Source organism: Mesoplodon bidens (assembly GCF_964165515.1).
Source record: "Mesoplodon bidens genome assembly, chromosome: 1".
Classification (NCBI taxonomy): Eukaryota; Metazoa; Chordata; class Mammalia; order Artiodactyla; family Ziphiidae; genus Mesoplodon; species Mesoplodon bidens.
Window position 1 is genome coordinate 213,785,567 of NC_138176.1, and position 13,214 is coordinate 213,798,780.

At 37.1% G+C, this 13,214-nt stretch overlaps 2 protein-coding genes across 2 annotated transcripts in view; one reads left to right on the top strand and one right to left on the bottom strand.

Moving 5' to 3' along the window:
• DAPP1 (dual adaptor of phosphotyrosine and 3-phosphoinositides 1) overlaps nt 1–13,214 on the top strand; it is a 505,976-nt gene that overhangs the window by 485,758 nt on the left and 7,004 nt on the right. The gene's annotated exons all lie outside the window — the stretch shown is intronic.
• Nucleotides 1–13,214, bottom strand: part of EMCN (endomucin) — a 102,571-nt gene that overhangs the window by 22,969 nt on the left and 66,388 nt on the right. Inside the window, exon 5 of the mRNA XM_081224673.1 lies at nt 9,804–9,842. Within this exon, the coding sequence (XP_081080799.1) occupies nt 9,804–9,842 (39 nt within the window). The remainder of the gene's footprint in view (nt 1–9,803; nt 9,843–13,214) is intronic.

Below are 13,214 nucleotides of genomic sequence, written 5' to 3' on the forward strand. Positions count from 1 at the left end.
CAGTTTGAGAAACCCTGTCCATTAGCGTGATCATATTGATGAAATTACAGGTCTTGGCTGAATGCATAAATTGTGAGTTTAATGTAATTCTTCCTGCAATTAAGATGGAGCCATGGTATGTTCAGAGCTTATGATTTCTGTGGATTTCATTGAGACTCTATTATGCCACGTTACTACTAAAGCGGCATCGGCAGAGGAGGTACAGGAGAGGTACAGTGGATGGTTGAGAGCATGATTCTGAAGACTGAGTACGTGGGCTCAAATCTGACTCTAGCACTTATTTGCTGTGGAATCTTAGGCAAGGCACTTAAACTCTTTGTGTCTGAGTTTCCACATGTACAAATGGTGATTATAATTTTTCTACATCATAGTGTTGTGAAAATTAAATGAGTAAAAATAAATTTAAATTGCTTAGAAGTGTTGATACTGATGTTTATAATATATATAATTACTATAAAATTATGTTAATTTATATTATATTAATATATTACTTTATAATAATATCCTATTGTTATATTGTGATTAGGCACCTACAGAGTTGTGTCTTTCAACCAAAGTCAATTTATCTAATTTTCTCAGATATTCTAAGTGTAAAGCTATATGACTCTTCAGACACTTACATGTTTTCACAAGCTTCTTTGCTCTAGTCAGGAACTGGAGAAACTGGAGTACATGGTGTTCTTAGATGACATCAGTTTGCTCTTAGACCTTGACTTTTGGTGATTGTAATGATTATTGAATTGCAGATATGCTATGTTATGACTTAAATTTAGTTTGCAAACTTCAGGCCAGAAATTGGAGCAGGCTGTTTGAGGCAGAGACCTCAGAATAAAGTCTTTTGTAATAAAGAGACTTGCAGAACCAAGTCTATTGTAATAATGTATACCCAAATTTACCCTATGGGTTAGTCTCCAAAATTTACAAACAGCTCATGAGGCTTAATATCCTCAAAACAAACAACCCAATCAAAAAATGGGCAGAAGACCTAGACAGACAATTCTCCAAAGAAGACATACAGATGGCCAAAAGGCACATGAAAAGATGGTCAACATCACTAATTATTAGAGAAATGCAAGTCAAAACTACAATGAGGTATCACTTCACACCAGTTAGAATGACTATCATCAAAAAATCCACAAACAATAAATGCTGGAGAGGGTGTGGAGAGAAGGGAACCCTCCTACACTGTTGCTGGGAATGTGAATTGGTACAGCCACTATGGAGAACAGTATGGAGGTTCCTTAAAAAACTACAAATAGAGCTACTATGTGACCATGCAGTCCCACTCTTGGGCATATATCTGGAGAAAAACATGGCCCAAAAGGATACATGCACCCCAATGTTCATTGCAGCACTGTTTACAATAGCCAAGACATGGAAGCAACCTAAATGCCCCTCGATAGAGGAATACATAAAGAAGATGTGGTATGTACACACACACGCACACACACGCACACACACACACATACACACACAATGGAATATTACTCAGCCATTAAAAAGAATGAAAACAATGCCATTCACAGCAACATGGAGGGACCTAGAGATTCTCATACTGAGTGAAGTAAGTCAGACAGAGAAAGAGAAATATCGTGATATCCCTTATATGCGGAATCTAAAAAGAAATGATACAAATGAACTTATTTACAAAACAGAAACAGACTCACAGACTTAGAGAATGAACTTATGGTTACCGGCGGGGGAAATGGGGAGAAGGGATAGTCAGTGAGTTTGGGATCGACATGTACACACTGCTATATTTAAAATGGATAACCAACAAGGGCCTACTGTATGGCACAGGGAACTCTGCTCAATGTTATGTGGCAGCCTGGATGAGAGGGGAGTTTGGGAGAGAATGGATACATGTATATGTATGGCTAAGTCCCTTTGCTGTGCACCTGAAACTATCACAACATTGTTAATTGGCTATACTCCAATATAAAGTAAAAAGTTAAAAAAAAAACAAATTTACCCTATTGCCATCTGACAGTGGAACACATTTGGCTCTTGCTGTAAACCAATTACTAGGTAAATCATTGGAAGTTTTAAAGACAGAAGACCTTATTGATGTCCCAGGGTACCTCTGGTGGTTATGAGAATGCACCTCATGGAAGGCGAACTACAGTGTAATTGACTGAGGTTCCCCACCTGCTCTCTGAATTCCATCATTGTGTTTGTGCTGATGCCATACCTCCTGCAGGCTGCTCCCAGCCAGTGGTTGAGCCTGGCAAGTATATGAAAGCAGGTCTGCTCCTGGGAACCATGGGTTTCTCTGAGGAGGGACTTGAGCTGGAGGAGTCCCTGACGGCCTTCTCAAACCTTCCTTAAAGGAAGGCATATCATACACAGATATTAACAGGAGAAAAAGTGTGAGAGGCAGTAGGGGATACAATATTCTAGTGTGAGAGAGAAAATAAAACTGTGTGTTCTATTTTCATTTCACCATGTTTCCTATACTTCTTTTTGATATTTGAGCATTTGATATGTGTTTGAGGGGCTAAATTCAATTGAACGGAATGCTTATTCATTTTTTTCATTATTTATAAATAATTGGAACTGGTCTCTAACTGCAATTTGATGGATTCATGTCTCACTTTTAAAAAGAACTTTCCAGCATTTGTCACAATAACTCATTCACTCCTCCTTCACACATTTTCTTCATGTGGCTCCAGTAGAGCACACACTGCTGGTTTTTCTCCTACCTTATGTCTTATTCTTCTCAGTCTCCTTGGCTGGTTTCGTCTCTCCTTTCTGACTCAGTTTTGGAGGGCCCCAAAATGTAGTCCTTTGTCCTCATCTCTAACTACACTAATTTCATTGGTGATTTCAGTCAATTTCAAGGTTTAAATAGAATATCAGTGCAAATGATCTCCTAATTTATACTTCCAGCCTAGACCTCTTTCCTAAATTTAAGATTCATAGTAATGGCAAATAATAAAAATCTGAAACTCAACATGTCCAAACTTGAATTTCTGCTCAATCTGAAGCCTTTCTATCTTAGCTGATGGCAGATATTCCTTCCAATTGCTCAGGCCAAAAGCCTCAGAGTTATTTTTGATTCATCTCTTTCTATACTATTCCAAATGCAAGCATCAAGAATATCTATAGGCTCCACCTCCAAAATATATTTGGAATTCAGAGATTGCATGCCACCCTATGACCCTATGACCACACCGGTCCAAGCTACCATCATTTCTCTCCTCGAAAATTTGCAAAAGATAATCTTGCTTCACTTGACAGTCTCTCCTCAGCAATCAGAGTTATACTTATAAAACATGAGTCAGATCATGTCATCCCTCTGTTCAAAATCCTCAGTGTTTTTCCATTCCACTTACAGAAAAGTCACAGTCCTTGAAATAGCCCACCAAATCTTAGGTAATCTGCCTGGTATATCCCCTGCCTTTCTCCCTGCCCTGTTTCTTTAACACACCAGTCCTCTCCTCAAGTTGTAGCTCTGTTTAGATGCTCTTCCCCCACGTATTAGGTGGCTCACTTCCTTCTTGTATTTTCTCAAACCTATTTTATGACTTATCTTGACCACTTTTTCAATACTGAAAATGGTCCCCACCTCTCTGGCACTCATAATCCCTCCCTTCTACTCTGTTCTACATCTTCTCTTTCTCATAGCTCTTATCACCTCCCACCTTGCTTTATAACTTGGTGAATTAATATGTGTATTGATTATAGTTTGTCTATACTTATACTAGAATATAAGATCCTCGAGGGCAAGGATCTTTATTTTGCTCACTGATATTTCCCAAGCGCTAGAACAGTGTGTACAAGTAGCGACCATAAGTTTTGCTGAATGGACAAACAAATTTTTTGGCAGCAGACGTGACTACTGTTGAGGAGGAAGTGAATCCATGTGTTTTCCTTTTTTGCCTTAATATTAGGATGGGTACTTATTTAAAATCATTCTCATTAATTTTTTTCATTCATTCTGAAGTAATAGAAAAAAATAGACACCTACTGTGGGTCCAACAGTAGATGCTGAAGGAAATACAACAGAGTACATGAGATAGTTATTTCATTTAAGGAGCTCTCATAGGGAAGGTGAACAGCACAAAGTTGATAGATGTGAAAAAAAAAAAAGAACAGTATGTCAGGGATTAAAATAAGAGATACCATGTTATTGTTAATTGAATTTTACTTATAAATTAATTCTTAACAGAAAGAATTAGAGGTGCTTAAGCAATGATATAGGCCATAAGATGAATAAAATAAAAATGAGAAATCAGAAAAAAAGAAAATGGAAGAAACAAGTAAGCTCCTTCTAAGAGTTAATACCAAGCATCAATACGGTTGCTGGTGTTGGCCATAAGAATTGATTCTGAGCATCCTGACACTCGGGAAAGGGAGCATGGTTTACTCTAGGCTTTCATTATCAGAGTGGAAAATGATCTATTACATAAGTAAGTGGCACATCAGCGGTCCAGTCAATAAATGCTATGAGTATGGTTGGTTCCATTCTCTGTTTTGGGAGGGGAATATGCTGGTATGATCCCTGAGGTCTCTTCTAGCTTTAAGATTTAGATTCTTGTCAGGGTTCCTTTCCATTCAGATTTTGTCATAGGTATTCTGCATTTTCACTTTTAACGGGATCCCCTCATCTACTTAATGGGCAAAATGACAAAAGGAAACTTTTCTGCCTTCACATGATAAAAATTAATTTCTGCTCTCATCAGACCTGAACTTTCTGACCTAGTTGTACACTTCAAGCTATGCAAAAGCAATTTTTATCCCAGAGTTCTTTCACTTTGCTTTGGGCCATCAACATAACTAACCAGAAGTAATAGCATCCTCTAACCCAGGAATAACTGTGACTAGAGATTTGTTTACTTTAGGTAACTCTGTAGAAATATATGTTGAAGAAGGAGGGCATATTTTTCTTTTGTGATTTAATATAAATAGTTATTAATTTCCAGAAAATTATATACAATGCACAAAGAATGAATGGGGCACTGTGCTAATTACTTCCATATGTGCTAACTCACCTTATTCTTAAACATTTTTATTATGGCTTTAAAGATGAGAGATACCGTGCCTCAGAGAGATAAGGTAACATGTCTGACAATAAGTAGAAGGGCTAAGACATAAGCCAAGTATGACTCAAAACCCTATCTGTTTCCTTTCCATTATGCCATGCAACCAACAGATTTCAAGTGAGTTGAGTTCGTCTTACTTGTTAATGGTATCATTATGAATGAGACCAGTGAAATTTTTTTCTCAGCATTCTGAAAGTTTTAGAATGTTCTCATCTCTCTCCCAAAATATATACATCATCTTACCTTAAATTCACAATTTGGATAGTATGACCTGAAAACACTGAGAAGCTTTTCAATATGTAACTCTTCCTGTGCCATACGCTTTCTGAGAATGGGAGCGTAAGCAATCCAAAACACGGACATGAAAATATTAAAAAGGATTTTATTTTCAAGTTATGGGACACTATGTGCCAGGCATTGTTCTAAGTGTTTTACACTCACTATTGTATTAATAATATTTTCATTTTATAAAGTGGAAACTGAAGCCCAGAGAGTTTAAATAATTTGCCCAAAGTCACACAGAGCTGGGGTTTGAATGCAAACTCTAGACTCAGTTCAGTCAACCACAATTCTGTGCTGCCTAAGCTGCAGCTCCTCAGTCGGAATGAGTTCTAAGTGCATGCCTCTTATTTTTGTTACATGAAATATTATCTATTTCAATTTCAGCTCCAATCGAGAAGGTATTCTTCCTACCAAGGCAAACTAAACACCTCCGTCCTTCAATAGGCCAAACCAGACTCTGCATATACATACAAGCAGACAGAATTATTCCTAGTGTATTAAATAAAGCACATTGTAGAGCTCATTGGAAGAGCTCACACCCTTAGCAATATCATTGAAATGTGTTGGTTCTTAAAGTGAGTGTTGGCTAGCTAATCAGTTGAGACTGTGTGTTTTTATGACCTTTCAGTGTAGACTAGAGAGCCACAAGAACAGGGCCGAGCACTTCTTAGAGAGTTATCAGATCCCTGAACTAGAGGAGAACCCAAATAGCCATACCTAGGTTCATAGATTCATACAATTTCCTAAGTGGAAGTTTATGCCAGACCCTATCGCATAAATATTGATACATTTTTCATTCCATAACTGAATTATTTTATTCTCAACTAATTTTCAAACAGCATAAAATTTCCAAGTTAATAAAAACAACTCTGGATATCACTTCGCTATGGGTATATTTCTAGTTTGAGTGCGTATCAAGATTCTGTCATTCAAAGTTCAAACATTCAGGTAAGTAATCCTTTGTATAAAAATAATTCATGCTTCACATTATATGAATTCTGAGAGATGAGTAACCAATCCCAGGCATTACGTAAGATGTCAAGCATAATGAATGAATCAAGACAGAGCATCCTCCTTTGCAAAGGCCAATAGTCAGTTTTGATGGGACTTTTGTCTGTACTGGCTTCTGATTTTCCATTAAAATTCATGTCTACAATACAATTGAGGTCCTGAAACACAGTTGAGAAAGTAAAGAAGACGGGTACAATGAGAACTTTCACAAGCTGTGCTGGTGACTATGAGAATGTTGCTGTGGTGATTAGTTTTATGTGTCAACTAGACTTGGCCATGGGGTTCTCAGATATTTAGTCAAGCATTATTCTGGTTGTGCCTGTGAATGTGTTTTTGGATGAGATTAACATTCAGATCAGTAGATTGAGTGAAATAGATTACCCTCCATTAGGGTGGCTCTTATCCAATCAGTTGAAGGCCTGTATAGAACAGAAAGGCTCCCTGGAGTAAGAAGAACTCTTTCTGCCAGATTGCCTTGAGCTGGGATATCAGTGTTTTCTTGCCTTTGAACTGAGATATCGACTCTTCTTGGGTCTTGAACTTGCCAGCTTTCAGACCGGAACTTACACCGTTTGCTCTCCTGGTCCTCAGACCTTTGGACTGGGACTAGAAGTATACCATCCATTCTCCTACCTTTCCAGACCTCTAGTTTGCCAACTGAGAACTTAGGACTTCTCAGACTCTGTAATGCATGAGCCAATTCTTTATAATCAATCTCTTTATAGATTTCCATGCATATATACAAATACATATATATATATATATATGTATATATATTCTTTTTGTTCTGTTTCTCTGGAAAACCCTGACAAGTATAGTTGTATTTTCAGAAAGTTAACGGCAGATGATTTATTCCTTTCCCAATAGCCTGAGGCATATTGTTCCATTTTTCTCTGGAGCTGAGGTCTCTTATCAAAGAAATCAAGAGATTCATTTTCAAGGACAAGTTATTAGCTCTGCCTGTCTGTGAGAAAATGATAAGGCTAAAGAAAAGTGAATTCTATCATTGCTTTAAATTGTTGTAATGGCCACATGATGGCTGCGTATATCTCTGGGGAATAAATAGTCTTTCATCACTTTTTAGTGGGTCTTTCTATCTCCTCATTAGCTCTGAATTCAGAGCTAAATTTTTCATGAACCCCTTCCTCATCTTTCTTAAAATGCTCTTTCCCACCCAATGTATACCACAACAGCTAAAGGGGAAAAAAATCTCTTCCTCCTCTGATCTTAACATAAGGTTATCTGAGGCTCATCTATGACACATCACTTTATACCGACATGACTGCTGGAGTTATTATAGTTATTTATAATATTGACTAGTCTTTAGTAACCCTTAATGGCAGGCTCCATGTAACACTCAAACTCTTAGCTAGCGTTATGTGTGATGGAACAGAACAAATATTTATTGAATGCCTCAGTTAGTGGTGATTGATTGAATATACCATTCTGTATATTTGGCAGGGGATTATACAAAATTTGGAGTCTCACCAGGTATGTTACAGTGGTCAGGTGAAGTTTGACTTTCCCACATGCTTTAGATATTGGGCATGAATTCCTCATGCTTAGCATTGGTAAACTCAGTTGTCCATTCATACTACCTTTGCTCTGTTGAATGGAATGAATGGACATGTCTTCTGACTTTGATCATTTCCATCTAACTATGACTGTCTTTTATCTTTATTACATAAAATTGAATGTCATATCTTTGTACAATTGCTTATAATTCACATTTTATATATAGTTGCCGTACTTATCCTGAATTCCAAAAAAAGATCCTACATAAAACAATCAACAATTTCAACAAGAGAGTGGTAAAAACATAATTTTTCAAGAAAATGAAAGTCAGATGCATAATCTGAAAGAAAATATCAAACATGAGAACTCAGGATGTTCTAGTCAAAAACTAAATGTATATTTAGCTCATATTTATGGAAGGAAGCAGTACTAATAATTCTGTGGTCAAGAAGTCTACCTCAACTTTACCTAAAAGAGAAATGTTAATTATTTTAAGGAAGATGCCTCTCCTTGATCGTATGGGTGAATATTTGTGAATTTTTTTGAGTGTATCTGGATTTAGTCTTTAGCCAAAACATACATCTGAAGTTTGAGGCTGACTTTTCTACAGCTGATAGAATCAGACTCATTTCTTTCTAGTCTGCTATTCAAATCAATGGTTTGTCTATTATTTGTTTTAGGAGAATTAGTTTCTATAATTCAAAATTAAAGTCTAAATGAGCTTTTTATTACATTTAAAAATCAATTATAGCTAAAGTTGGCATTGTGCTAATACCATTATTTCAAACAAAATAAAAGATGCTTCAGTCTCCCCTTAAAATGAGCTGACACTTTGTCAGCTTCCCAATTGTCTTTCATCTGTAACTTCTCCTTGATAACCAATCCATGAAGCAGGGGGACAGGACTTCTCCAGAACAGTGCAAAGCATCAGCCAATGTAAAGCTACCCTCTTTGCCTGGATGTAGTATTTTTATGCTTTGTTTTGCTTTGTTTTTCCCAATGTTTTTTTCTGTTGCATTTCTAGACTATGTAGATGGAAATAAGAATAAAAAATATGGTGATAAGGTGAAATAGAGTTAGCAATATAAAAATAACTTCTTTATTCATTTGATGTATTATGTAGAAGATAAATAATGAAAAGTTAAAAGCATAATAATTTCCATTTCTAATTCTTTGAAAATAGACTATGATGATTATTTAGGACATTTGCTGTGAAAATGTTATCAGAGTCACTTATAATTTTCATGGCTTTATTTTTCCAATTTTTAAAAAATTTACATGATCTTACAAGTTTACTTCATGTATTTCTCATTTTATATATACCAAAGGTGGTTATTACTGAGAACCTAAGAGATTTGTCATTTATATAAATACCAGGTAGGATGTAGGAAGACAAAAAATCCCCCAAACAATTATAAGTTCAAAACAATAGGAAGATTCAACATTATCATTTTCCTCTGCCCAATAATCTTTTTCAATTTCTGCTGCTCCATCATCCAGAATTTATTCAGTTTAAAACTAACGATGGCAAAGCATGAGCACTTCTTGAAGTGATAACATTTTAGGCTGTTAACTGTGGTTTATAACATCATCTCTTTGGATGCCAGGACCAGGCTTTGTTAGAAAGTAGAGAAGACAGCAAACACACACTCTATACTTCTGAGAGAGGGCAAGATGACCACATAAACAGACCAGGAACAGAGGAGAATTCCACAGGCTTTATGCATTTACCAGAACTGGTTCCACTCATCCCAGCCCCAGAGCACTGAGGCACATCATTGTATATTCTCCGGGACTGCATTTTTTTTAACACAAGGTTTCCTAAATATTTTAGTTGCCATGTAATGTTTTCCTTTGTGCTATTTCACCCTGTCCTCAGACCGATTGATCTACTTTGTCTTTCTTGGGATTTTACCCAGGAATATTTTCAGAGAAAGAAAATTAACTTACCTGGTGTTTCTGTGGCTTTGATTGAACTCTGAATCTCAGCTTTAGAGGAAAGAAAAGAAAATTGCTAAAATTAAATGTTGAATATCAAATGTACTCTCACAGTTGTTTCAGGTGGTAAATAGATGTAGATCTTAGCTCATTTCTGATTTACTTTCATCAAATCATAAAATCAAGAGGCTTCCTGATTAGAAGAAACCTCAGAGCAGGGGTCAGCCAAATTTTTCTTAAAGGGCCAAATAGTATTTTAAGCTTTGTGGGTCATAAGTCTCTAGTGACTATTCAACTTTGCCACTGTAGTGTGAATGCAGCTATACAGAATACCTAAAGAATATATATGGCTGTATTCCCATTAAACTTTATTTACAAAAACAGGTGTGGGTCTGGATTGGCCTGTGAGCTGTATTTTGCTGAATCCTCTTTTGGAGCACCTAGTACAGCCCCACATCTTGAATACGCCTAGATAACCCAGACAACTACAGAAATTTTGGTAGGTACTTCATGAGTGGCACTGCCATGTGTCATATTCCTACTAAGATATTGTGCATCTCCTGACCTGAGGAAGATTCAGAATGGTTCATACAGATTCCTCTGAAAACTAGGGAATTCCTCTAAAGTAAATATAGCTCAGAAGAGCTTCTACAAATAAAATCACCTGAGAGAATTATAATCAAAGATCACTTCAACAACTTGGAGTGTGTGCACCATAAACCAAGATTTGCCAAACGAAAAAATATAGAAAAAATTTGAAACAAATAGAAGCCCAGTAATGATAGTTTAAAAATATTCACTTGCTTCCTTTGTATTTTCACTTGACTGTCTCACCAGCATCTTAAATTTAACATGCCCGAAACAGAACTCTTTTTTATTGAAGTATAGTTGATTTATAATGTTGTGTTAATATCAGGTGTATAGCACAGTGATAGTAATTCAGTTTATATATATATATATAATATATTCTTTTTCAGATTTTTCCCCTTATATGTTATTACAAAATATTGAGTATAATTCCCTGTGCTATATAGTAAGTCCCTGTTGGTTGTCTATTTTACATACAGTAATATGTATATGTTAATCCCAAACTCCTAATTTATCTCCCTCACTTCCCCTTTGGTAGCCATAAGTTTGTTCTCTATGTCTGTGGCTCTATTCCTGTGGGTCTATTCCTGTAAATAAGTTCATCTGTATCTTTTTGTTTTAGATTCCACATATAAGCAATAGTATAATATTAGACTTCCCTGTCTCACTTACTTCACTTAGCATGATAATCTCTAGGTCTATCCATGTTGCTGCAAATGGCATTATTTCATTCTTTTTTATGGCTGAGTAATATTCCATTGTATCTATATACCACATCTTCTTTATCCATTCATAACTCTTGACTAGAATCCTCAAACCCACCTCCCCCCTCACCATCTTAGATCAAAGCATGGTACAATTGTCTCCCAGGTGCACAAGCCAAAAACTAGTGGCCTTTCTTATTCACTTCTTTTTCTCACCCCATCAGCTCTAGCTTCAAAATATATTCCAAATATGTCTCACCATTCAATCAAATACTGTTCATCTAGCACCTATATCTGTCCCCTTGGTACCTGCAATAGCCACCTAGAAAACTCTTTTGGAATTTGAATTTGGCTGCTCCAAGAATAAGGAGTTATTCTTCTCCTCAGTGCAGCTGGCAGTTCTTCAGAGCACGTGGCTCCTGCCTTCCTCCTCAATTCACTCCAGCTGTTTCACCCTGCTGGGCATCTCTGTGGTAGATCAACGTCCCAGGGCTCCTCCTGCCTCCGGGGTCCCTGCTTGCTCTTCTCTAGCCTCAGTGTTGCCCTCTCAGGTCTACACTGGCTCCTTCCCACCCTTCACGACTCTGCTCAGGTTCCACCACTCAGAGAAGTCTTCTCCAACCACCTTATCTAACGTTGTACACCTCATTTCCCTCCACGCTAGTCCACCACACTGCCTCATCTGCTCAACAGTCCTTTTAGCACTCCAGGGCATTGATTTTTTAAAAATTTGTTTGTTGTTAGTTAGAATGTAACTCCAGGAGGACAGGATTTCTTGTTTTACTCAGAGCTGTAATCGCAGAGCCTACTACCAGGTCTCTGGTAAAAAGATAAGGAATGAACGAATAACAATAGAAAGTAATAATTATAAAACTAATTCTACCTCTTTGAATTCAATTTTTAAGAGAAAATGAATGCCTTACTTAATATTCCTGCTTGGATAATTATAGCTACTATTTTTCAAGCAACTCTTATGATCAGTTCCATATATTAATTGCTGATGTCTACAAGAAAGACGTTATTATTTCCATTTTGCAGATCTGCAAATATTAGTTGAAAGCAGTGAAACTGCTTTCTCAAAGGGAGGACCGTGATTATAATTCAGGTCTGTTGGTTCTAAGGTCCATTCTCTTTTACTCAAAGAGACAGCTTTTCCTTCCACTAAACCGTTCTGAGTGGAAAGCTTATGTAATTAATTCCTACTTTTGATAACTAGTTAAAATACTTTTGAACATGGCATAATGTTGTATTTGAAAGTTGCAGTTAAAATATTTATCAGCTGCCAGAGGATTAGAATACAAATGAAATCAAAACCTTTTGTTCCTCCTGCTTTTAATATCAGGTCATAACCTTCTTGCTGATAGACTTTACAGAGAATGAAAAATTTTTAAACTCGTATCAGACAAAACCTTCTGACTATCCTTTTTTGCATTTTTTTCATCCTTCAAAAATGCATAATGAGAGAATGGACTTGGGGACACAGGGAGGGGAAATGGTAAGCTGGGACCAAGTGAGAGAGTGGCATGGACATATATACACTACCAGTTGTAAAATAGATAGCTAGTGGGAAGCAGCTACATAGCACAGGGAGATCAGCTCAGTGCTTTGTGGCCACCTAGAGGGGTGGGATAGGGAGGGTGGGAGAGAGACGCAAGAGGGAGGGGATATGGGGATATATGTATACGTATAGCTGATTCACTTTGTTATACAGCAGAAATTAACACACCATTGTAAAGCAATTATACTCCAATAAAGATGTTTTTTAAAATGCATAATGATTTTAGAGGGACATATTACACAAAAGAAAAATAACTATGCCTTAAAGATGTAGCTGAATATTAAAAAAATAACATATAACAATTCAAAATCCGGGCTTCCCTGGTGGTGCAGTGGTTAAGAATCCGCCTGCCATTGCAGGGGACACGGGTTCGAGCCCTGGTCCAGGAAGATCCCGCATGCTGCGGAGTAACTAAGCCGGTGCACCACAACTACTGAGCCTGCGCTCTAGAGCCTGCGAGCCACAACTACTGAGCCTGTGTGCCACAACTACTGAAGCCCACGCGCCTAGAGCCAGTGCTCTGCAACAAGGGAAGCCACGGCAATGAGAAGCCCACTCCCAGCAACGAAGAGT